The 25250-nt window shown below is 38.5% G+C and overlaps 4 protein-coding genes across 7 annotated transcripts in view; 3 read left to right on the top strand and 1 right to left on the bottom strand.

Annotated features, from left to right (window-relative positions):
• The window catches only part of myom3 (myomesin 3), a 50541-nt gene extending 35151 nt beyond the window's left edge, over positions 1–15390 (top strand). The window contains exons 20-37 of one of the 2 annotated variants that reach the window (XM_077720013.1): positions 1011–1192; positions 1663–1777; positions 3044–3200; positions 3823–3929; positions 4974–5018; positions 5124–5260; positions 8320–8464; positions 9716–9775; positions 9897–9964; positions 10812–10922; positions 10999–11086; positions 12076–12114; positions 12198–12303; positions 13152–13315; positions 13381–13417; positions 13491–13513; positions 13582–13637; positions 14046–15390. In XM_077720013.1, coding sequence (XP_077576139.1) covers positions 1011–1192; positions 1663–1777; positions 3044–3200; positions 3823–3929; positions 4974–5018; positions 5124–5260; positions 8320–8464; positions 9716–9775; positions 9897–9964; positions 10812–10922; positions 10999–11086; positions 12076–12114; positions 12198–12303; positions 13152–13315; positions 13381–13417; positions 13491–13513; positions 13582–13637; positions 14046–14318 — 1913 coding nt within the window. In that variant the 3' untranslated portion in view covers positions 14319–15390. Of the gene's footprint in view, positions 1–1010; positions 1193–1662; positions 1778–3043; positions 3201–3822; positions 3930–4973; positions 5019–5123; positions 5261–8319; positions 8465–9715; positions 9776–9896; positions 9965–10811; positions 10923–10998; positions 11087–12075; positions 12115–12197; positions 12304–13151; positions 13418–13490; positions 13514–13581; positions 13638–14045 lie in introns of those variants that run through there. The other variant, XM_077720012.1, reaches the window with a different exon arrangement.
• Position 15391: 1 nt separating this feature from the next.
• Positions 15392–16091, top strand: fabp10a (fatty acid binding protein 10a, liver basic). Its single transcript, XM_077720018.1, has 4 exons — positions 15392–15487; positions 15564–15736; positions 15834–15923; positions 15996–16091. The coding sequence occupies exons 1-4, from the start codon at positions 15421–15423 to the stop codon at positions 16044–16046; spliced, it is 381 nt and encodes a 126-aa protein (XP_077576144.1). The 5' UTR covers positions 15392–15420; the 3' UTR covers positions 16047–16091.
• A 121-nt stretch (positions 16092–16212) lies between these two features.
• srsf10a (serine and arginine rich splicing factor 10a) lies at positions 16213–20058 on the top strand. 3 transcript variants are annotated; one of them, XM_077720016.1, is made up of 6 exons: positions 16213–16428; positions 17213–17317; positions 17993–18096; positions 18163–18322; positions 18420–18452; positions 18577–20058. In XM_077720016.1, exons 1-6 carry the CDS (start codon positions 16364–16366, stop codon positions 18842–18844), a joined length of 735 nt encoding a protein of 244 aa, XP_077576142.1. In that variant the 5' UTR covers positions 16213–16363; the 3' UTR covers positions 18845–20058. The 3 variants fall into 3 exon arrangements, with proteins under 3 accessions (XP_077576142.1, XP_077576141.1, XP_077576140.1); XM_077720015.1 differs by having other exon boundaries at positions 18417–18452; XM_077720014.1 differs by having other exon boundaries at positions 18402–18452.
• On the bottom strand, positions 19263–23148 carry pnrc2 (proline-rich nuclear receptor coactivator 2). Its single transcript, XM_077720017.1, has 3 exons — positions 22942–23148; positions 22364–22639; positions 19263–21583 (listed from the first exon to the last, which is right to left on the bottom strand). The coding sequence occupies exon 3, from the start codon at positions 21559–21561 to the stop codon at positions 21061–21063; it is 501 nt and encodes a 166-aa protein (XP_077576143.1). The 5' UTR covers positions 21562–21583; positions 22364–22639; positions 22942–23148; the 3' UTR covers positions 19263–21060.
• Positions 23149–25250: the final 2102 nt, after the last annotated feature.

Below are 25250 nucleotides of genomic sequence, written 5' to 3'. Positions count from 1 at the left end.
TACAAAAAAAAAATGTTACACAAAAAATATACACCAAAAAATGATACAAAAATGATACAAAAACCTTATACCATTAAAAATGTTACAAAAATTGATACCAAAAAGTGATACCAAAAAGTGATACCAAAAAGTGATACCAAAAAGTGATACCAAAAAGTGATACCAAAAAGTGATACCAAAAACTGTTGCCAAAAACTGGGACTAAAAACTGGTACTAAAAAATGGTAATAAAAAATGGTATCAAAAAATGGTACCAAAAAATGGTACCAAAAAATGGTACCAAAAAATGGTACCAAAAAATGGTACCAAAAAATGGTACCAAAATATGGTACCAAAAATGGTACCAAAATATGGTACCCAAAAATGGTACCAAAAAAATGGTACCAAAAAAATGGTACCAAAAAATGGTACCAAAAAAATGGTACCAAAAAAATGATACCAAAAAAATGATACCAAAAAAATGATACCAAAAAAATGATACCAAAAAAATGATACCAAAAATGATTTAGCTACATCTATTCATTGAGCCATATAATATTCACATCATGCAAACAAACTTATTCCAACTCGCTCCTTTATATCATACATCATTTTTCATCACCCATAACAAGACACATGACGTATTTACCCATGCTGGGTCATTTGTTGCCCGTCCTTCAGCGTTGCCATGGCGATGAAAAAACGCCGCACTGAAACAAAAGCCCTCGGAGATGGTGGGTGTGTGCTGAGAGATGTATGATTATTACATAGAAACCACACACACACACACACAGTTCCCATGACATTAATATTGAAAATGGAAAGAGGCGCTCTCAAGCCCGAACCGGTTTTGAAGCGTGGATCATTAATCCAAGCAAATGGGCTTCCCTTGATGACATTAATAATTCTAAAGTGGCCCCCAAAAATCATTACGCAAATTAACCGCCGCAATCGGGTGGCTGGCGGAATTTTGTTTCGTCCGTTTCTCCATGATTGATGGACGCCGTCGCTCGGCGGTCAATCTTCCTCAGGTTGTCCTTTTGACGTGGAGGCCCGCGAGGTGAAGGACCGCTCTTTAGTGCTCCGATGGGAAGCCCCGCTCTACGAAGGCCGAGGACCCGTCACGGGATACTTGTTGGAAATCAGCCAGGGCGACCAATCCGAGGAATGGACTGCTGTGAATGCCGAGCCGGTTATGCACACGCATTATAAGGTATATATTTTAAAAAATGAGTGTGAATACAGCGGGCTAAAATAACATTAACTATATTTCATGTGGGCTGGACCATTTTAGATATAATATTTAGATTTATTTTTTTTATTTGGATTATAAGAACTGGATTAAAGTACCTGAATATTCATTTTTTATAGGTCTAAAACAATGTTTATTTTAGATTTTTTTATATATATTTTTAGATTTTACAAAATGATTTTCTAACTAAAAACTGAAAAAATGGTTAAAAAATTACAATTATTAATTTAAAAGGGGGAAAATCAGGAAATCTAATATACATCTATACTCTTCATTTTAATTTGATCCTAAAACAGAAAGTCAGCACTCATCATTTACCTTCTCGAGCCGCACAATATGATGTGGCGGGCCAGATTTGGCCCCCGGGCCGCCACTTTGACACCTGTGCAATAGAGTGTTAAATGTTTGATGGTTTTTTTTATGGTTCGCAGGTTTCGGGTCTCGAACCGGGTCAAACCTACCGTCTCCGTGTGTCCGCTGTCAATGAGGCAGGAAGGGGTGCCGCATCACTCCCATCCGAGTCAGTCGTGGCACTGACCTTGCCAGGTCAGCTCCCGCATAATATTTATATTACAGTATATAGATTCTGATATGGCCCTGTACAAAAAATTCATTTCATATTTTTTTTAACAAAAGGTAAAATTATATATGTATACATTCATGGATATATGGCACAAAAGGGAATCCATTTGGTTGTGGTTGTGGCTCTACTCCAAAAACAGCAATTTATCCAAAGAAAATGCTTTGGAAAAGAGTGTAGCAAGAAATAAAAGTATGGATCTAGTAGTACCTTCACTTTATTTTATTTAAATTCAACTTGTTCTGCTTGAATCAATTTTAAAGTACTGCCTTCTAAAGCAATGGCAAGATCAGACAATAACATAACATCAGACTATATAATTTTTTGTGGGGTTTGTGTATATGTAGCATATGTATATATACATTTATATATGAAAAAAATTACAACATTAACTATGCAAGACTATGACTTGCTTTTTTGTTGTCCATCTTTTTAATATTTTATCAAGTATTGTATTTTCAAATATGTATTTCAGCCTACCCTTTAGTTTTTTCCTGATTTCAATGCACTATTAAAGTGAATGACGGCCAATACATTAACATGAATGTAGTTTTAAGCATATGTATTTATATATTCCTTCATTATCAATTCTGCTTATCCTCACAAGGGTGCTGGAGCCTAAACAACATTTCAAGATAGGTATATTTAAAGAATATACATCCATTTGTCTCACAAACCTCACAAACTGGCTTCAAAATCACAATCAAGCACTTCAATGTTACTGAATGAGTCATTTCTCTTTTGAATCCCAAAAAGTGGCCTCCAACTTAACAATCTTTGATGTTTTTTAAGGGCCAAATCATAAACAAACCCACAATAATAATAAAAATAATTATTGGACATAGGCTTTTTCGTCATCATCAACAACAAAAGCTTAATTGTCATCATACCGAGAAACTGCGTATGACAAAATTGGTAGTGCTTCTCCATAAGGTGCGTTTTCTCGGCAAAAGACCCAAATAAGTAATAATTTTGGACTCATAATTTGGCATTCTGCCATTTTGGATACATCGCAGTCAGCCAGTAGGAGGCATATCACTGCCCAACGTCTTTTAATATAACCTCACCCCGAAATTATTACACAGAAGGGACCATGTGTTGTGCTACCGCAAGTTTAAAGTCCTGATGAATGCGGAAAAAACTCTCCTTAACCCTATAATAGCCAATTTCCCCTCTTAATATGCACCAATTCAAAACAAAACCAACTCTAACATCCCTTTTGTCATCCCCAGACACCAAAAACATCGAGGTTGGCGTCGACAACGACGGCTTCATCTACTTAGCGTACGAGTGTGATCGTGTCGCCGACGGCAACGAGGGGCTCTGGAATAAAAATTACACCGAGCCAATCGACGGCGCCAGAGCTCAGACGAGCAACGAAGACGGCAGGTAAAGATGCCCCGCCCACAAGTGCGAACATGGGGTGACGGGGAAAGGACACGAAGCACGACTAAGTTGTATTTCGCCCTCTGAACTCAACTTTCAGACGTCTGTGACCTTTTCACACTCCTTAAGTGGCTTCTCGTGTTCTGGAAAGCGATGTTCCGTCGTCGTCTTTCCGGTCGTAAAACGATTTCATCCTGCCAAGGACGAAATTTATTAGGATAAATGACATCCGTTCTCCTTAAAATCAGAGCTAATAGAGCGACTGTTTTATTAAAATGAGGTTTACAACGTAATGTCGGCCCCCCACGAATACCCGAATGTAGATTTGTGTCCTTGTTAATGGGCTGCGTGGAAGAAAAATTGACATTTGAAAAAGCTGGTATACAAACGCTGGTATTTCTAGAGTGCGTGTCGTCCTGTCAAGTGTGAAATTACACGACAAATTCAATCTTTTCCAAGCTGCCTATTTCCAAAAAATGCTCCGAGTGGTCCCGAATGATGGCAGACCAGACAAGGAGATGTACTCTATAGTATTGTCGGTGGGGGGAAATAATGTAAAATGTGTCGGTTTTTGCTGTTTTGTATGTAAAATTGAGTCAAATGGATGGATTTTTATATCCTGCAGGTCTGTCTTGACCTTCAGTGACCCCTCTGAAGAAGATCTGGGTCTCTACACTGTGGAGATGAAGGACGATCCCAGCTTGTCATCCAGCCATCTCCTCACTGCGGAAGGTCAATCTACTTTAAATAGTTACTGCTACTATGTAAAAAGTATTTAAAAATATACTAATAACCAAGTGGCAATTACAAAAATTCGAACAAAATAATTGTAATACAGCTAAAAATCAACATTTTTCCAGTTTTTTTCAACTTATATTCTTAATTTGTTTTCTATTTTGTAACCTACATTTTACTTATTCTTTTGCCTTTTTACTTAATTTTTTACTTTTTGATTTTTTTTTTACTATTTTGTCGTCCATTTCATATCAACTAACATCAATGGCAGCCAATTACATAATTAATTTTATCAAGCTACCACTCTGATATTTTTTAAAATTCTCCCATTCACATTCCATGTGCATTCCGCTTCTCTTCTCAAGGGACATGGGGGTGCTAGAGCCTATCCCCACAAACTTCAGGCAGCAGGCAAGGCACACCCTGATTTGGTTGCCAGTCAATTTTAGACAAACAAAACCATTCACACTCATAACTAGCATAATTTAGAGTGTCTAGCAGCTAGACACTCTAAATCAGTGTATATTGGTAGACTCTAGCTAGCCTAGCATGCATCAGTTGAGGAATATAGTGTATTTTCCGGACTATAAGCCGCATCAGCCAAATACTATCTACTATATGAACAGCATTTTTTGGAGGACATTTTTAAATGTTATCATAAACTAAGAGTGAGCATACTTTAAAGTAAAAGTAGTTAAATGGAGCCCAACAGGCTATTTTTTTTTATTTCTATATCAATAGCTTAAATAAAACTGAAATAAAAAAAATGTAAAAGTTGCAATTGAATATATTAGTCACAGGCCCAGAAACTATAAAAAACAAAAACATGTGACTTATAGTCCGGAAAATACGGTATTATGATTAACTTCAGGAATATATATAGACTAAAAATCACCTTCAGGGAATCGAACACGTGAACTCTTCTTGCAAAACGACATCTTCAAGGTCACGACACTAATAAGCCATCATGTCCGTCATCAACTTTTCAAACTGTCATCAATGAAATCAAAGTTTAATGATAGTTTTCTGACTCTCTGGCAGACCTTGAACGCCTCAAAGAACTCAGCCATCAAGTCAGAAATCCACGTACGTATACACACACTCTTGCGCACATTTTTTACTGAATTCGCTGGAGCACTTTTGAAACCATTGATCATTTTTTAATAACTGCAACGTCTCATCCTTCGCTAGTGATCGCTCTCAAGTCGGGATGGAACGTTGACGTCTCGGAAACCGGCGCCGTACGTCTGTGGCTTCAGACGGAGAGCCTGAGCGACGATGCCGAGCTGCGTGTTGTGTTTAATGACCAAGAAATTTCCAGTACTCCGGTAAGAAACAATACAAATTTTTCATTTTTTTAATCAAAATAAATGAGAAAGACATGGTGGCACTTGTTACCATGGTTGCCATGGCAACCGCTGTTGATTCAAGTGATGCCAATTGCACTTGAGTGGGTGGAAATATGGACGAAAAGTATGAAATATGTAATATCCACATGACGTTGAACTGACCAATCATAAAAGTTGATTGGATTTTTGAGAGATGTCATATACATTGGTACTATGATTAAAATTAGTTATTGGAAAGTAATGGATAATTAAAAACGGGCTCTTTGTAGTTGGGAAATGAATTTTAACAGTATTAGAATAAATGTACTGATCTCTTAAGTGAAAGAATTTAGCATTTTTATAATGAACTCTATAGCTAGATTTGATGCTAATATTTTATCAGTTTTTTGATAAATACAGCCATGTTAAAAATAGCTTTTTTCATATTTTGAATGGGAAATGAAACTTTTTTTTCACGTTTTCTGGTGTTTAATTTTTACTGAAAAAATTTTGCATTTTTATTGAACTCTTTAGCTTAAATTAATGCTAATATTTTATCAGTTTTTTGATAAATACAACCTTGTTGAAATAGCTTTTTTTCATATTTTGAACGGGAAATGAAGCCATTTTTTCATGGTTTCTTGTGTATAATTTTTATTGAAAGAAATTTGCATTTTTATTGAACTTTTTAGCTTCAATTAATGCTAATATTTTATCAGTTTTTTGATAAATACAACTATGTTAAAATAGCTTTTTTTCATATTTTGAATGGGAAAATAAGCCATTTTTTTCATGGTTTCTGGTGTTTAATTTTTAATGAAAGAATTTTGCATTTTTATTGAACTCTTTAGCTTCAATTAATGCTAATATTTTATCATATTATATTTTATTTTGATAAATACAACCATGTTAAAAATAGCTTTTTTCATATTTTGAGTGCGAAATTAAGCCATTTTTTCATGTTTTCTGGTATATTATTTTTACTGAAAAACTTTATTTAGTATTTTCAAGAAGTGGCCTTTGGGGCTGACATTTTATTATTTATAATTATGTACAAAGAAACTAATTATAAGAACAGAAAGTATTTTTCTTCTATTTTGAAAATGAATCTATACTATAGACTATTTTAAATGCTATTTTATTCTTAGCGCATCTCCAAATTGGCCATCTGTCCCTATTAAAACTAAAAATAACTCAACTCAAAGCGCCCCAAACTGCTTTTTAAATCATTCCATTTTAGAATTACAAACAAAAATTGATAAAAGTGTTAAAAAAAATGGGTGAGATATTGATAAGAAGCGGGTGAGAGAAAAAATATGGCCGACGTGGGTCTAATGTGGACTGTAATTTGAAAAAAAGAAAGCAGACGGAAAGGTAGAACCAATTGAGCATTTTTATTTATTTATTCTTTTTATCTTCTAAGAAGGAAATTACCTTTGGGATGGCGGTGAGGAAAAATGACAATAACACGGTTGGGCAGCGTAACACAAACATTATTTACAGCGGTCTCGGGAAGGACCTTTTACGTGTGTTTTGACACACAAAACAGAAACTGAGCCATTGTTGTTATTGCATGATCCGTCTATAATGAAGTCGGACGAGAATGACTTCCCTCAAGGCCCCACTGTGTGGGCAAAAGTGGCAAATTTATGATTTTACAATTTGAAAGGCGGCGTATTGTTTGTGGGGGGCCGTAAAGACGTATGATGATGAAGCGCTGAAGGAAAGGCTTGCTTTTGCTAGTTCAATGTTTTATATAATGAAAGGATTGTGTGTCAAACGCAGGTTAGTTGGTTGCAGTTAGTTGCTGCTTGTTATAAAAGAAACTTCATGAGTCAAACTGTCCGTTGGGGGAAGAAAAAAAACATTGAATCAACAGGTGCAAATTCAATGAATGGCGTATCTTAATGTTTGTTTTATATATAAGGCACACTGGATTATAGGGTGCAGTAGTAGTAGTAGTATTAGTGGAAAGGATTGTGTTATATACTTACAATCGACGAAGCTGTAGTAGTAGTGGTGAAGGTAGTAGTGGTAGTGAAGGTGGTAGTGGTGGTTGTAGTGGGGGTGGTAGTGGTAGTGAGGGTGGTAGTGGTAGTGAAGGTGGTGGTAGTGGTAGTAGTGGTAGAAGTGGTGGTTGGAAGTGGTAGTGGTAGTAGTGGTGGTTGGAAGGGGTAGTGGTAGTAGTGGTGGTTGGAAGTGGTAGTGGTAGTAGTGGTGGTTGGAAGTGGTAGTGGTAGTAGTGGTGGTTGGAAGTGGTAGTGGTAGTAGTGGTGGTTGGAAGTGGTAGTGGTAGTAGTGGTGGTTGGAAGTGGTAGTGGTGGTAGTGGTGGTAGTGGTGATAGTGGTGGTAGTGGTGATAGTGGTGATAGTGGTGATAGTGGTGATAGTGGTGGTAGTGGTGATAGTGGTGATAGTGGTGGTAGTGGTGATAGTGGTGGTAGTGGTGGTGGTTGGAAGTGGTGGTGGTGGTAGTGGTGGTAGTGGTGATAGTGGTAGTGGCAGTGGCAGTGGCAGTGGGGGTGGTGGTGGTGGAACAGAAACACATGAGTAGACAGATGTTAATTCCGAAGCAAAACTTTCCTATAACAATATGGAAACTTTGATTGAACACAATCAGTCGATTCAACCGAGCAAAATGCAACGAGAAATCAACATGACTCCTGTATTTTAATTAACTTTCTCTCTCTGTGTGTCTCACGCAACCGTCACTCAGACAGTACTCCCGTCTCATTTCCATTCCGGTCCATTATCTGCCCGCCATCCCAGAGTTCCATTTGAGAAACGCTGATTACACGGCGTCGCTCAATGATCGCAGCTGAGGTTTGCCAACGCCAAAGCCCATTTGCCTGATTAGCGCCCTCGGGCTCGCCGTACATCACGTCCAAGTCCCATCACCATCTTGCCTGGCGCTCTCAAAAATAATGAACGTAAAAGCGTGGGAAATGAGCTCAAATGATGTTTTTCCCTCACGTTTCATTGTTTCGGGCTCCAGTTGGCAAATATATCATAATGTAGTGCTCGGAATTACATTTTTTTTTTCTCGTTTGTGTCTTCAGCGCCGCACGATTAGCTTCGACAAGGCCGCCGGGCTGGTGGAGGTGAGGATGGATCGTTTAAGTCACGACGACGAAGGCTCGTACACGGCCCAGCTGCGAGATGGACGCGCCAGGAATCAGTTCACTTTAGTCTTGGTGGATGAAAGTGAGTCCCGTGCAACATTTAAAAGTGATGCGTCATTTTTTGGTGGTAGACAAATTAGTCTAATTGGGTGGGAATTACAATTGTACACTTTTTTTTAAAGACTGAAATATAGATTTATTTGCCATGATTATGGAATTTAACATATTTGTATTTAAGATTGTTAGCATTTAGTGAGAAATAAATTATTATCTAAAATGACTATATAATGATAATCACAGAAATGTCAACCCTACAAAAATGTGGAAACATTTTTGGTATGATTTTATTATTAGTATTTGGTTTTATCTTTGTAGTTTTTCATTTATTTCATTTTTTTGGGGTTTAGATCAGGGGATATTATTATTGGTGGTTAATATATTTATTTATTATATATTTATCTATTGTATATTCATTCATCATATATTTATATATTATATATTTATTCATTATGTATTTATTTATCATATATTTATACATTATAATTTATTTATTATATTTATTTGTATATATTTATTTATACATATTTATTTATTATATATTTATTTATATATATTCTTGATTCTCATTTTTATTATACTTTTATTGATTTAATCATTTAATCACTACTATTCTTTTATTATATTTACAGTAAATTATTTCTTAACCGTTTTACATAGGGATGACAAACTAGACCACTACAAACACACTTCCTGCTCACTGTACTGCTCACATGACCTCCTTTCTAAATTTTTCTACTTACAGTCAACACCTTTTCGAAATGTTCAATTTAGTAGCCGATTTATACAATATCTCAACTATATATATATATATATATATATATATATACATATATATACATATATATATATATATATATATATATATATATATATATATATATATATATATATATATATATATATATATATATATATATATATATATATATATATATATATATATATATATATATATATATATATATATATATATATATATATATATATATATATATATATATATATATATATATATATATATATATATATATATATATATATACCAAATGCGATGATTTTTATTAAGATTTTCCCTTCAAAGTAACACATTTGTACTCCTTATAAAAACCACAAATATGGAGTTGAAAATTATGAATCAGGGGGCAGCCTATATGCGAGAAATTGTAAAATACAACGATTTTAAGGCAATTTTTAAGGGTATAATGGGAAAAAATATGGTAATTAGATCGGGATGGCAATCTGATCTCTAATTACCCGCGTTCCTCCCCTTTAGAATTCCGTGAATTGATGGCCCAGGCGAACATCAAACGACGCGAACACGAGAGAAAGAGCGGTAAGATTCCGATACCACGAAACACGCATTCAAACATGGCCGCCTCATTACGATAACAAATGCTTTGCACTGACCTTTGGACACCGAATTGCCCCTCCCCTTTGCCCCTCCCCCCACCCAGGGCCATACTTTGAGGACTTCTTGTCGTGGGACGTTAACGAGGAATGCCAAGTGATCATAAAGTGCAAGGTACTTAATTGCGGCAATGAAAATAACGGCGCCGTTTTTGTCTGTGGTGGCGCTCGTTAGTGCCTAGCGATAAAAGCGCAACTTTTATATAAATCTCTAAAAGCTCTTTGTATAGAATTGTGCAGTCGTTGCAGTTATTTCTTCTTCTTTGGTGGTTTTATGTCGTTTATGTATTTATTTTCAAGCCAAAAGAGATTAAAAACAGTATTTTAAAATGTTATTAGTTTTTAGTAAAATTGATAATGAGATGTTACATAGCACAATTATCGTATTAATTTAAAATCAATATGCATATGTGTATTTTTGGTGGAAATGAACGATAGGTAGTAACACTTCAACTTCCATCCACTAGTTGACCGCAGTCTTCTGCTATGCCCTTACGTGTAGTAACTAATCTTGAACACAAGGGGCGCTGTTTCCAAGCTCAAGTCCGATAATATAAAATCGCATATTGAGTGTTATACATCCTTTAAGATGTTTTTTTTTCGTATTTAGAATTGCATTTAAGCTGTTTTAGACGAAAGGTGTTTTCATTAAAATTCCTTTGTGTTTTTTTTAATTTATTTTATTTTTAGAGTTAATTTGTAATTAGTTTTTTCCATTAATTATATTAGTTTGCGTTTAATTTTGCTTTTACGCTCTGGGTTATTTTTGTGTGATGGATTTTTTAAAAGTAATTTAAAATAGATTACTCCATTTTCTTCTAAATTTCAGTGCTATTGACTGCAATAAAGTCCTCCAATTCATTTGAACTCAGTGATAATTCGCTGTTCCCAGATCAGTTGGAATGGATGGATACGGTGGGCAAAGGTAATTAGAGCAATTTAACACTTTAATATTTCAAAAGGTGACAAACACAACTAAAGACTCCAAACTCAAGTGGTTCAAGGACGGCGGCGTAGTGACCCAGGTCGATTATGACTACTCCTCTGGATCCAGCGCACTTACCATTCCACAGGTAATCAAACACTAAATCAGCATGCATCCCTTTTGAATGCACAATTACAAGAATTGTGTCTAATGTGTTCCCTCAGATGGAAAAAAAGCAAACGGGCTCGTACAAAGCCGTGGTGTCGGACGCCAGAGGAGAGGACGTCAGCACCTTGGCTTTGCGAGATGGAGGTGACAAGCTCGTTTGTTTAATGGGTTTTTTTACGCCGAGGCATTTAAGCGAGGTTCTTGTTTAGTCAAATTGGAGCATTTTTACGTAAATGAAAGTAAAAAAAAGGCTCGATTGACAAGCTTATTGTGTTTTTGGGGTGATTTTGTAGTGTTTTTTTAACAATATTTTTTATAAAAAGAGAAAAAAACCTACAAAAACACGTTTGGGTGATTAGGGGTTTGCCACTAGAGCATGGGTGGGCAAACTTTTGGTTGCGGGGGGCCGCATTGACTTTAAAAATTTGACAGATGGGCCGGGTCAAAACAGAAGATACGAAACATATAAAAAAGTGCATCCGTTAACAGTACACATGAAACATAAACAGAAAAAAAGACTACAGTATTAACATACTCATCACTCATCATTAAAGTCAAACGTATATAGGTTCAAAAGGTAAATAATAGTACAGATATACTTTTAAAAGAACATGGGTGGGTAAACTTTTGGGCCCTAGGGGCCACATTGACTTAAAAAATTTGACAGATGGGCCGGGTCAGCACAAGATACGATACAAATAAAAAAGTGCATCCGTTAACAGTACATATGAAACGTAAACAGAAAAAAGGACTTAAGTATTAACATACACATCACTCATCATTAAAGTAAAAAGTATATAGGTTCAAAGGGTAAACCATAGTACAGATATGCTTTTAAAAGTCTAAATATTACTGAATACGCACCATAAAAACACAAATTTCCCAAATTGTGGCAGCTCCTACAACCTGTTAACCATCATAAACGAGGTATTACTGTAGATTGAACATCTTTTGCCGTCAATAACCCCGAAATGTGATCATTCCCTGCCGACCCTCCGCCTGAAAAATTGGACTACCCACTCTATTTCTTCATAACCTTTCTAGAGAGTGACCTGGCACACTCATTACCATTCGTTGGGTGGTAAATGTCAGCTTCCGCTTCTTATTATCTGTTGTGTTATGTTTCTTTACAGAGTACGAAAAGCTCCTGCAACAGCTGAGCAAACAATGCGGTGAGCAAAGCGCGCGTTCGAAACCCGTACGTCGTTGTGCTGTATTGACTGGGTCGGTATCCATTTTTTTTCTATCTCGGCAGGATTGTCAGCAGGTCCGCTGAGGGTTCAGAGTACGGCAGAAGGTTTCAGGCTTTACTGCTGCCTCACATATTATATAAGCCACTTGAAGACCACCTGGAGCTTTAAGTAAGCGCTATAGCGTGAAAATCAGACTCAAGAGAAAGATTTTATTCCAATGTTGCTAAAAAGTATGACAGAAAATGGCTTTGAAATGAAAGCAGACTCAATTTTGGACACAAATCCATCCATGAAAGTGACAGAAAAGGCTTTAAAAAGAAATTATATTCGGGTTAGGTCTTCATTTGCAAGATGTTCTAGCTCCGCCCACAAGGAAAATCACCAAATTGAAGATGTAGAAGTCACACTAGCAGGCTGTTAGCATGCTAGCAAAGGTTTTATTGTTGATATGTGAATGTTTTGTCCACATTTATTAGCACTCGATATCTAAAAATGATCTAGTCTGGTTGTGACGTCACAAATCGAATGCTGGGGGAAATAGTGGGCGTTCCCTGATTTTTTTTCCCGTTTTGGGGGGCGGGGTTAACTATAAAAGGGTCAAAGGATTACAGTTTGTGTATGTAAAATTATGTGAAAAATATCACAGTCTGCTTTTGTTGGAATTTTTACAGTAAATCTATAGTACCATCTACTGGTCATCAAGATATTACACTTAATCTCGGTTAAAATTTAACCAACAAATGAAAGAACTGTTAAAGAAATCTGGATTCAGATCTGGCATTTTTCGGTAGTGAACATTATGTGGCTCTTATGCTATGAATTTAAATTAATGAGTCACTAGTGGATGTCCAATTCACTTGAACTAGGAGATTGGCAGCGAATGAACATGTGAGTTTCAAACTAGTAGACCTCCCACTTTCAATAAATTGGACATCTAGTGTCGTTGGTAGCAGCGAATGAGTTGAAATGTAACATTTAAGATAATTCTGTAGTAAATTCCTGTTTTTGTCTCGCAGAGGTAAACAAATGGAGCCTCAGTCCAGGATTAGGATGGGAAGCAACGTTCATACAGTTTGGATGGACATTTTTAACCCAACGGAGAATGACAAAGGCAAATACATCTTGGAGATGTTTGACGGTGTGGAGAAACATGACCGTCACATTGACCTGTCGGGACAAGGTAAGGCCCGAGTGCCATATTTTTCTTATGAAGAAACGTTGTTGTAATATTCACATTTTTCACAGCATTTGCAGATGCCTTGCTGGGACACCAGAAGTTGAAGTAAGTTCAGTTTAAAGCGATATGGCGTGTTTTGCTGAGATGACGATCTGATGTTGCGTTTTTTACCTTTCAGGCAAGAAGCCGTCGTTGAGAAAAGTGAGTTAAAAATGTCTAATGGGTGAATATTTGAGAGTGGCTGTCATTAAGGACTCATTTTTTTTCAGACCGGGCCAAGGTCATTAAAGGTCTTCCGGATATGGTGGCCATCATGGAGGGCAAGGTGAGTGAGACATTAAACGATATCATGATTATAGTATCTTCTCGCATATAAGCCGTATTTGTAACTCCAAGAAATGATGACTGGATTGAGAGTAAGGCTTATATGCGCACAAATTGGACTTTACATGCACAAAACTGCAAGGTGACAAAGACCAAACGCAAGTCAATGCAGCCTTCAAGGTCATTTATTTCAAAAAATGAGAAGAGATAAAGAGATAAAATGCTAAACAACATTTATTTTGGCGTCTACGAATGAAATTCAAGAAAAAAATAAACCGTATCTTGCATAAAATGTGAAAAATCTCACTTATTTGGGCCTGCCATGTTTTAAGAGTATGGCTTATACGCAGAGGCGATCAATATGTGAAAAAATACGGCATACAAATGGACGCTATGTTTTCTTGTGCAGTCTTTGTGCCTGACATGCTTCATCGAGGGCGACCCAGTCCCGGATGTCTTCTGGTTGCGCAACGAGCGAGAAATCGTCGGCGAAGACCAGTACTTCATCACCAGGGAGCCAGGCTGCACCACCATCACCATAAACAACGTCCGAACGGACAACTCGGGCAAATATTCTGTGCTGGTCCGCAACCGATGCGGATCTGAGTCGGTGGATGTCACCGTTAGCGTGTACAGGCAAGATGAGGCGCCGCCGGCGAACGCTGTGGAGATGGGATTGTAAATGGAGGTTGGGAGCAAGGACTAGGGGTGGGCAAACTTTTGGGCCCGGGGGCCATATTGACTTCAAAATTTTGACAGATGGGCCGGGTCAGCACAAGATACGATACATATAAAAAAGTGCATCCGTTAACAGTACATAGGAAACATAAATAGAAAAAAAGGACTAAAGTATTAACAAACTCATCACTCATCATTAAAGTATAAAGTACAAAGTCAACATTTTTTGGACAATGTCGGCGGGCCGGATTAAAAGGCCGTATGTGGCCCGTGGGCCGTAGTTTGCCCAACCCTGGTCTCATATTGTAATAACATTATTACATGTCCTTATTAGTGCCCCCTTTTAAATTTTTCAGATAACAAAAGTCTAAAAAAAGTAGGTAGTTAGAGAGAAAAAAAAATCTGATTCGAATATTGGTCACAGATCCAGTCAAGGGATGAAAAAAATGGGACTTATAGTCCGGAAAATACGGTATTTACTTTTGTTGCTTTACATGTTTAACTAGGGTGATAAAATAGAGCAATTCTATTTTGGATGTTAAGTAATGCGAAAGGATTTTGTCACGTAGGTTAGTTTGATTTGAGAATCAAGGGAATGAAATACAGAAATAAAAAAAGCTGATTTGTACTTTAAATGTGCAAATAGTCCACGGGGTCGTTCACCTCCCCTAGTAAGCCCCTGAAATCGAGTTAGAGGGGATTTGCGTGAAGTTCAATGGCACTGCGGAGGGAAAGGTTGCGGACGTGTATGAAGTGAAATTGCTACTGTTTATTTTATATTACGCCCTGTTTGAAGATGGTGTCTATTTAAATGGAAAAAAATATGCAATGTAGTGCTGAGTTTTGAAATAAAATGTATTTTGTGTGTCCAAGTTTTGTGTTGATTGGTGATGCTAGCCATGTGAATTTTGGGTTGTGGCTTAGTAGTCACACTGGAAGACAAAAGTTGACGGTACTTAGATTTCACTCCATTTTTTGTAGCATATGAACTCAGGGTTGTTCAAACAATGTCCGACGGGGTTACTAATTAAACGACTTGTCCGGGGGTGAATATAAGCAACTTGCCTGGAACAGACTCTTCCCATTCAGCCTCCTATTTGGTCAACATGGACTTCAATGGAACATGGCAGGTTTACGCCCAGGAGAACTATGAGGCCTTCCTGAAGGCCATGGGTGAGGACACTAAAAAAATGGTTCTATCTTGAAGTGAGTATTTATTATTATTTTTTAATTTTATGCCACTCAACAGATCTCCCCGATGATGTCATTAAGATGGCCAAAGACATCAAGCCAGTGACGGAGATCACACAGAAGGGCAATGATTTTGTGGTGACCTCTAAGACCCCAGGCAAGACCTTGACCAACTCCTTCACCATCGGAAAGGAGGCTGACATCACCACCATGGATGGCAAGAAACTCAAGGTTAAATGCTCATGAGGAAAATATAAACATTTGCATATCATTTATGATTATTGAGATCTAGTTTTGATATATATTCTCCGTTCTATGATTTATCCAGTGCGTTGTCAACGTGGAGGGTGGAAAGCTAGTGTGCAACACTGGCAAATTCATCCACATCCAGGAAATCAAAGGAGGCGAAATGATCGAGGTACCCCGAACGCATCATTTGCCAGACTTGTAGAACTGTCTCAATTTGGATTTTTTTCCCTTCTCATTTTAGACTCTCACCATGGGCTCTGTAACTCTCGTCAGGAAGAGCAAGAAAATGTAATAACCTGGGCAGTGAAATCTGAAATAAATGTCTATTTAAATCAAATTCAAAGTCGGATATTTTTGGTGTTTGTATTACAGTAGTTGTACATTTTCCGTTTTTATATTCCTCCCCTAAATCCACCCCGGTTTGGTCATTTGTGCGCATGCTCAAACCAGAATCTGATTCCAAAAGCGCAGGCGCATTGCGTACTGAGACGTTAGCAACATAGCGTGCTAGCCTCGAGGCTCGGCATTATTATTGCAACAAACAATAGAGATCGTCGAAAGATTTTGGCTAAAATTACTACCGCTGCTGCTAACAAAACGCCGCAACAAATGGCGAGGTATCTGCGACCCCCAAACTCCTCTCTCTTTGTTCGGAATATTTCAGATGAGTCCAGGTGAGTCTTCACAGCTAACCGTGTGTAATATCCCAACCGAATGATAAGACATTTTACAATCAAAGGCGACTTCGTTCGCGAATCGGTGTACGTTTGTGTATGCAATCAAAATCAGATCAGATTATAAAGAAATCGCCATTGTTTAAATATATCTATATGTCAGAAGAAATGCAACGGAATTAGAGGAGGCGTTTGCTAACATCCGGGTACTTTGAGACATTGCGTTTAAGCAGCCACCATATTGACGTAGTGACGTAGACACAACATATAGCTAGCAGTTAAATAAGTTTAATTGTATTTTTAATGTCTTACAATTAATTGAATTGTTTTAAGAAGTTAATCATACTGTATATTCAAATTTGTATATTTTTTGTCTAGATAAGAGAAGCTATTTTCTATCATTTGAAATCGTATTTATGTAGAAAACTGAATTACTGGCGTTATTTCAGAGATGTGAATTAGAATACAAATATTAAAAATTAGATGCCTTTAAAACAGTAGATAAATGCACCTCGTACATGAGTCGTATTTATAAAACATACTAAATTGGTGCATTAATATGTTTATAATCCTAAAAAATATTTCAATAATGTATCATGCAGCCATGTTAACCTCCTTTTGTAACCTATTGTGATTTTTTTTTTCTTAACCCCCTTCATTTCTTTCCCAAACTTTGACCAAAAAAGGTTTCCCGTGTGGGTTTGTACATGCAACTCGTGTGGTCTTGAAAAAAAAACATGAAAGCAAAACACTGTGCTTATGTGATTATTTCACAACACTTTAGGCCAGAAGATTTGCGGCGCGAGTTTGGCCGTTACGGGCCTATTGTAGACGTCTACATTCCACTTGACTTCTATACGCGGCGACCAAGAGGATTTGCTTACATTCAATATCCTTTCTCTTCTGCTTTTGACTGTAATATGCGTCAATGGTAACTGCCATCTCTTCTGTTGTTGCCTCAGAATGGTAAAGATACAGTTCTGGAGAGCCCCCCCTCCCCCTACCGCTCGCTACACACAGAAAAGTTACCAGGTAGAGTAGCCAAAGACCAAGCGCTAGCAAAAAAACGAAAACCCAAAAAAAAACAAGCATCAAGATGCAAAGATGGGGGCGAACAAGAGCGAGAAAACAGCCATTTTGTGGAAAAAGCGAGCGAAAAAGGGTTTATTGGGCAAAGACAAGTTCTACGTATCTTCTGCCAAGGCATTAAAGAACAAGCTCAAGTTCAAAGAACAAGCGTGTTAAAAGGTAATCAAGACAAGCCTTTTATTTTTGCATATGTATCCTCCTCAAATCTAATATGTCATGTATTCCAATGACTAAATGATGGTTATGTATTGTTCTTATTTTATGATGGGTCCGGATTTGGCTTCATATAAATAGGGGAGGGTCTCTGTAGTGTTTGTGTGATTGGGTGGACTAAGTAAATACTATATTCTTTTGCATATATGCCATATTTGTTGCAAAAAAAGCAATTTATTAAATGGCATTGGAGAAAATATTGAGGTCCCGCATGTGAGGTCAACTTTCCCCGCCAAAATAAAACCCTTAACCGCGTCAGCACGTTCGAAGATGTGCGAGATGCTGAAGACGCACTCCACAACTTGGACCATAAGTGGGTGTCCGGTCGCCAGATTGAGATCCAGTTTGCCCAGGGAGACCGAAAGAGTAAGTTGAAAGCCCCTTTAAGTCCCTCAACTGTACAATTCTCTAACTGTTCTCTCCCAAAAAAAGCTCCCAACCAGATGAAGACAAAAGAGCGACACTCCCCTCGCAGTTTTTCGCGTTACGACGACGATCGGCGAAGACGCTCACGTAGTCGCAGCTACGGCCGCCGGCGCTCACGAAGCCCTTCTTACGACCGCCGATCTCGGAGGTCCGTCAGTCCGAGACCGTAAGTCATTCCATCTTTTTTATCTATATATTCTCTTCCCTGCATTTTTTCAAAATAAAATATGACATGCTATTTACAGTTCACGCTCTTACAGCAGGCACAGACGCAGTAGAAGCCGTGAACATGACAAGTAAGCTTTTTTCTTCATTTTTACCCTTATTTTTATGCCATTGACATTTTTTCATGAGCAGATATAAGTACAGTAATCCCTCATGTATTGCGAATTAACTTTTTTAAATTTTCTTTGTGGCTAGGTACAAAGGCGGCCAAGACAAACGTAGTAACCGAGGCCAACGCGAGCCCGCCCCTCGAGACCGCTCTGCGTCCCGTTCGCCTTCCCGCAACAGGCCCAAAGGCAGAAAAAGTCCATCCCGGTCTCGCACCCCCGAATGCCAGGATGAAAACCCCCGCCTGGCACCCGGTGCCCGCGGCAACTCCTTCACACGCTCTGTTTCACGGTCTGTATCACGCTCGCGATCGCGCTCCCGTTCTTGGGCGGAGTACAAATCCGGTCACCGTTAAGTTCGATAATTTTGGAAAATATTGTGACTTTTGTAGGGTGGTTAAAGACGTCAATGCCAGTGAGTTTCAAATTCTTTTTCTATCTATATTACTAAGGCTAGCAATACCTCGAACGCCACTAGAGGGCGATATAACCGTATCAATCTACAGAGCTCAAGTACTAATGTGTCCTTAAGTACTTTTAATGCCGCCTAGCAGTGATGTTAATTTCGCTTAATAGACAAAAGCTAATATTTTGGGCAAATTTACATTGTTTCAATGTTAACTATAGTCAAGCTAACAATGTATCTTCCAGATTTGTGTGTTTGTTTTTACAATGACATTTCTCAGTAGTTCAATAAAATCAAACACAAGTTTCAGTCTTACCCCTTATTATACAATAACCCCAAAAAGATAGAAAACAAGACAAACACATTGCTTAGGGGGGAAGGGAAAGGGAATTTATTTTTGTTTTGACAAATTTGAATTTAACCAATTATTTCTAATCTTATACAGGGCAGTTTCTATTCTTCAAATATAGTGACAACAGTGGGGGGACAGAATTTTAACCCAATTCGTGACAAGTTTTAATTTAGAACAATGGGACATTGCAGGACTTTAATCTGGATGAAGTATTGTTTAAAAAAAATAATTTAAAAGCTGGCGGAAGAACAGCTTGAGAAATTTTCATTTTCTAAACAAAGGGTGCTGGAGCCAATCCCAGCTAACTAAAGGCAGAGTGGCCAAAATGATCCAATAGTTTTTTCTACAAAGGCTTTAAATGAAAAAGTGAAATCCATCCAGATTAAAGTCTTACATGGGCAAATGTCTCCGATTGAAATTGTAACCTTACGCTGCATTATACAAAATCATAAAAACATGTGCAAGATCTCCGAAAAGATTTCAGCGCAAGGACTAGCTCGCTCATACTGGCAAATGCTCGGTTTTCATTTTTTTTCTTATCAAAAATATTCTTCAGCATCTTCGAAGTAGAGACGCAATGCATCTCATAACATTCAGTGTTATCGTTAGTACTAAAAAATACTTTTCGTCCGCAAGCCTCCATGGCGAATGGGCCTGCAAATGTACAATATGCTACAAGTACTTTATACATACCAACATTAGTATTTACACGGCTCCTGAAAAAACATGTTTAAATGAGGTTTTGTCGTCTTTAGTCTGGCTATGAAGCAGATTCAATTCCACGCAGGGAAAAACAAGAAGAAAAAAAACAAGATAGTCAATGACGCGTCTGCTGATTCAACAATGTCGCGGCTTGTAATTTAACAAAAACGAGAGTAAGCGAAGTGCAAAATGGGCTCAAAAATGATAGAACGCAAACAACGCACTTGGCTTGATTTGTCACAGAAAAGGCGGCAGGTTCTCGTCTTTTTGACGTCAATTTGCGGCACGGGCAAGACCAGATTGAGCTGGTCTTCTTCCGCGTGCCATTGCGCCGCAAATTAACGTCATTAGACGAGAACGAGGAAACTGGAACGTGAGGACAATGGGAGGAAAAAATGGCTTTGGTTAACGCACGGCACTACCAAAGCCCGCCAAGACCGTTAGGATACGCTTTGCATTTTTTTTTGGGCGCAAAGCGTTCGGCCTTGAATTGCACAGCGCCTCCCAAAATGGAGGACAATAACGTTTCCGGGAGGCAGCGCGAATACGATGAATAGCGACCAGGCCTTAGAGCAACTCGCCTCCTGTAATGCATCTGCGCACAGCGCAATAAAAAAAAGAATGATGGGTACACAGGAGTCGAGTGCTTAAAGCCTAACCCGTGTGCCAATGGCGTCAACTTCTCGACAAACCTTATTTAAAAACAATGTACACGTGACTTCCCTGCAGAATCCAAGTTTTCAAACAACAGCACTGGGGCGGGCGGGGGTGGAGGGTTTTTTTTCCGCATATCTCGAAATGTGCTACAAAAACAGAGGCGGCCGCTCAACTGGGAGTTACTGAATATAAAAAAATAACAACAGCCGTGTATGTTCACAAAAAAGCTAAAAGTGATGGGATTAAAGTAACATATGGAAAGGGGAGGGGGTAGTGTACCCAATCTGCTTTGATAGCCAAATCAAAAAAAGAAAAACCGACGCAAAATACCGGGGGGGGGGGGGGTGTCTGTTTGTGTCTGTTTATGTCGTGGCCGGGAAGGCAGTTCTGTAATGTGTGATTTGGTGGTGTTTTTCTAAAAACGCACTTAAAAGTATTGCAGCCATTTTTCTCTTTCAGGCTTGCACCTTTAAGAGGCTCTTGAGCTGGAAGCTCATCATCTCCCTGCTCTCTCCGGCTCCCATGGGAAAAGCCACCCAGTGGCTAGGCGGCTTGGGGAGCACGCTGGGCGAGGGTGGCTCGCTGAACTTAGGCCCGGCGTAGCTGGGGCTTCCCCTGGCGCTCAGCAGCGTATTGAGGTGAGATACAGCCCCCTCCCAGTCCCGCTCGTAGGCGGCGGCCAGGCGGACGATGGAGGCGGCCGCCTCCGCTTGCCGCGTCTCCGTGGAGCATTGGTATGGCAGGGATGCGCTCTTGTCGGCGCTCCGGCGGCGGTGATGGTGGTGGTGGGCGCCGACGGCCCCCGCGCCTGATGCTGACGACGACGTTGTCGTCATGTTGCCGCTCTGCTCGCGGCTCCTCTGCTTGGTCCGGCCCAGATGCTGGTTCTTCTTCTTCTGGCGCTCGTTGTTGGGGCTCGGAATGTTACTGCACCGTTCTCCGCTTCCACCTCCCATGATGCTTCACCTCGAGTGTCACCTGAATGGGAAAGGTAAGTGCGAGGGTGAGTCCTTTTCCTTTACATTTTATGTCAAAAAATGTATATGCCTTAAATTGTTAAAAGCTACCTAAAAAAATGTAGTGGATAGTAAAATTTTGCTAGTGTTGTCGGTCGTTTTCCTTTACATTTTATGTCCAAGACCGCCCCACCCCCAATGATATGCCTTAAATTGTTAAAAGCTACCTTAAAAATGTCATGGATAAAGATTTTTTGCTAGTTTTTTTTCATGAATATTTGTGTCAGGGAGCTGATAGTTTGATGGCAGTCATATTTTAATATGAAAACAATTTAATATAGATGATTTTTAAAAATGCTATCAAAAATTGATCATTCTGAATTGTGAGGACGAGAATTTTAATCGTAAATGGGGATGCATTTTAAATAAAATCAAATATTGTATAATAGAAAATAATTAATATATGAATACTAAAATAGGATATAAATAATTAATTGAAACTCGTTCTTTTAGTGAACAAAACGTATTAAAAAAAACTTGTAAAGGTTAGCAATAGACGAAACCAAATATCCCTCAGTAGGTATTTACACCAAAAATATCTCGTCACGCTAATCCTCCATAAAATTAACTCTGTTAAATAAAAGTCCATTGCGTAAGATTCGTGCCCATTGTAATAGACGGCCGGAAAGGTGCAGCAGTTAAGCTAGGTGTTAACCTAACCTACGTGTTAGCACTGGCCTGGCCGCCCCTCCTCCCACCGAAACGGGACGAAAACAAGCCTCAGGCAGGGCCCTGAACGCACCTCTTTGTTTCCACCAAGCAGTCTGAGAAGAGTTGCCTCTTCTTCGTTCTCTTTGCCTGTAGTTCCCTTTCAAACGGCCTCCGTCTCCAAAAGCAGCCGACGTCGAAAATGTCGTCGTCGTCTCCGGTTCTCCTCCTGCCGGTACGGAGCGTTCTTTGTCTAGTCGAGTAGGCCGGTCTGGCGGTCGTCGTGTGCCTATGGGCGTCGCTTGCTCGCGGAGCCGAGCTGAACATGAATTCACCTCGGCGCACACGATACAACACGAAGCCGCAGGGCCTGATAAATATAAACAAAAAAAGAGAAGGGCCATTTTTGTTACATTCATGTGTTTCATGTTTAGCGCAGTTGTTGTTGTGACGCAGTTTCATTTCGTTCGGTGCAAATGGTCATTTAGTGGGGGGTGGGGGTTGATAATAACTACGTAATTACGTTGTAATAAACATAGTAAAGCTATTTAGTCGTTTAGTTTGAGAAACGTTGTTGTATATCTATGTAGTATGGCGAAGAATCAAAACAATAGGGTCGAGGCTGTTGTAATGGCGACCAGTCTAAGAGGAAGAAAAACAAGTATCCCTTACCGACTTCTTCAGGCTTGGTCGTCGAAGCCTTTCGTCCGGGGTTGTTGTTTTAGAGAAACAAATATTGCTCGGTAGTATGTTCCGCAATCAAGAATAGTGTTAACCCTTAAAATGGGAAAACAGAACTTGAAAAAGCAATCGTCTCCGCTCGCTCTCTCTCGCCTTCTTTTCCGACTGCGTCCGAATTGCCACAAAATGTCTCCCTTGGCTTTGCTAAGTATGCGGTCGAGGCCCGCCTCTGGCCAATCACGTCTAGAGTTAGAAGGGTTACAGCCAATCAGCGGCGAGTGAGCCGCTTGCATTCTCGACTGTTGCCAGACGAGTGATGTCAGTTGCCGAGTCGTCTTTTCGCCATTGTGCTTTTCCGCAGTTTCCCCATAGAGAAGTGAAAACAAAATATCAAAAATTACGACATACGCCTACTTAAAAAAAAACCTTCACTTCCAGAGAAGTTTGTAAGATAATCAAAAGTGAATATACAAGCGACAAGACAAGGAAGGGATTAAAACATTATATAATGGCGATTCTCCGTCTAAATTCAAGAAAACACTTTGTTTCCCTTGCCCCACTCGAACGACAAAAACATTGACTTTACAGCCAAAGTTAGGCAACTGCGTTTTAGTTAGTTAAATATTACACAATTAAGTCTTGTTTGAGCTTCAGGAAAATTAGTTATAAATGAAATTTAGGGCTTAAGTGGTTATCAAAACCATTGGAAAGTAAAGATAACATTCCAGGCCATTTTATCTGAAGTCACTCAAGCCTGAAAGTAAAAAAAAAATTCTGATAGTATAAAAAATAAGGAGATACGTATGTCAACATTTTGTTTACATGTTTTTGAAACAGGAGAGTGGGTAAAAAGTACTGAATGGATGTACTTGGCCAATAAATAACTACGACCTAAATCTCTTTAAGCAAACGTCTGCCTAAGCAGCCAAATTCAAAGTCACATTTCCTGTAACCCCAAATGTAATCAATAATAATCCCATTATTCATTTGTGTGTTATCTTTCAGACCAGAATACTTGCATAACCCGTAGCCACAAAAAAAACTCCTAACTATAGCACACAAAGAACATTAGATTTTTTTTAAAGAAACAAAAGAGCACAGAGAATGTCTGCTAACTACTTGTAACAAAGCTACCAAACAACTTGGCTCCTTGTTTTTTTTTACCCATTAGGCCATTAGTACGTGCGTCACAAAGAGTTCGACCTTGCGCTTTGAGGTAAACAACAATACTACTCGAATCGACCTCGTGACCCAGTCGAGAATTGCTTTCCTACGCTCAGATGTGTGCGAACTTTAAAAGTTGCACAACACTCAAGTGAGCTTGCTCACTGGTTGGGGGGTAGGGGCCAAGTCGAAAATTGCAAGTCCAAAACAACAGGGTGTTCCATAATGTTTGAACCCATTTTGTAGGCTCATTTTTTGAGTATTTTCATTGGAATGACCCCAAATTTTCATGGCTCTTGTAGTAACTTTTAAAGGTTTTTGTGGTAGTTCAGTAAATGGAATAACTTTTTAAAATTAAAATAAAGACTTATGTAATTTTTTTAGCAAAACAATTATTCTGTAAATGGAATAACTTTTTAAAATTAAAATAAAGACTTATGTAATTTTTTTAGCAAAACAATTATTCTGTAAATGGAATAACTTTTTTTAAAATTAAAATAACGATGTAGTCATTTTTTCCAGCAAAACCATTATTCTGTAAATGAAATAACTTTTTTTAAATTAAAATAAAGATTTAGTCATTTTTTTTCCAGCAAAACCATTATTCTGTAAATGGAATAACTTTTTTTAAATTAAGATAAAGACTTAGTCCCATTTGGGAAACATTTTCCCTTATTTTTTCTAGATATATGTAGTCAAGACCTTCCACTAATGACAATAAGAAGTGTGGCCTAGTGGTTAACTCACCTGTCTTTCGTCTAGGTGGCCTGGGTTCAAATCCTGGTCTGGCAAAATTTTCCCTTAGTTATTTCTATTTATTTGTAGTCAACACCCTCAAATAAAAAGTAAGTGTAGTCACTTGGTGGCGCAGAGGTTAGTTCACTGGACTCCTGTCTGGGAGGCCTGGGTTCAAATCCCGGTTCGGACACATCATTTTCACTTAGTTATTTGTGTGGATTTCTTGTCAAGACACTCAAATGATTACTAAGGAAAGTGTAGTCACTTGGTTGGCGCAGAGGTTAGTTCACTGGACTCCCGTCCAGGAGACCTGGGTTCGATTCCCGCTGTCGTCATTTGGCTGATAACTGAACCAAGTCGTCTGGAAAATGGAACAAGAAAAAAAAAAAAAGAAAAAT

Source organism: Stigmatopora nigra, chromosome 7 (assembly GCF_051989575.1).
Source record: "Stigmatopora nigra isolate UIUO_SnigA chromosome 7, RoL_Snig_1.1, whole genome shotgun sequence".
NCBI lineage: Eukaryota > Metazoa > Chordata > Actinopteri > Syngnathiformes > Syngnathidae > Stigmatopora > Stigmatopora nigra.
Note: the sequence above shows the minus strand (reverse complement) of the source record. Positions and strands in the feature narration are given on the sequence as shown.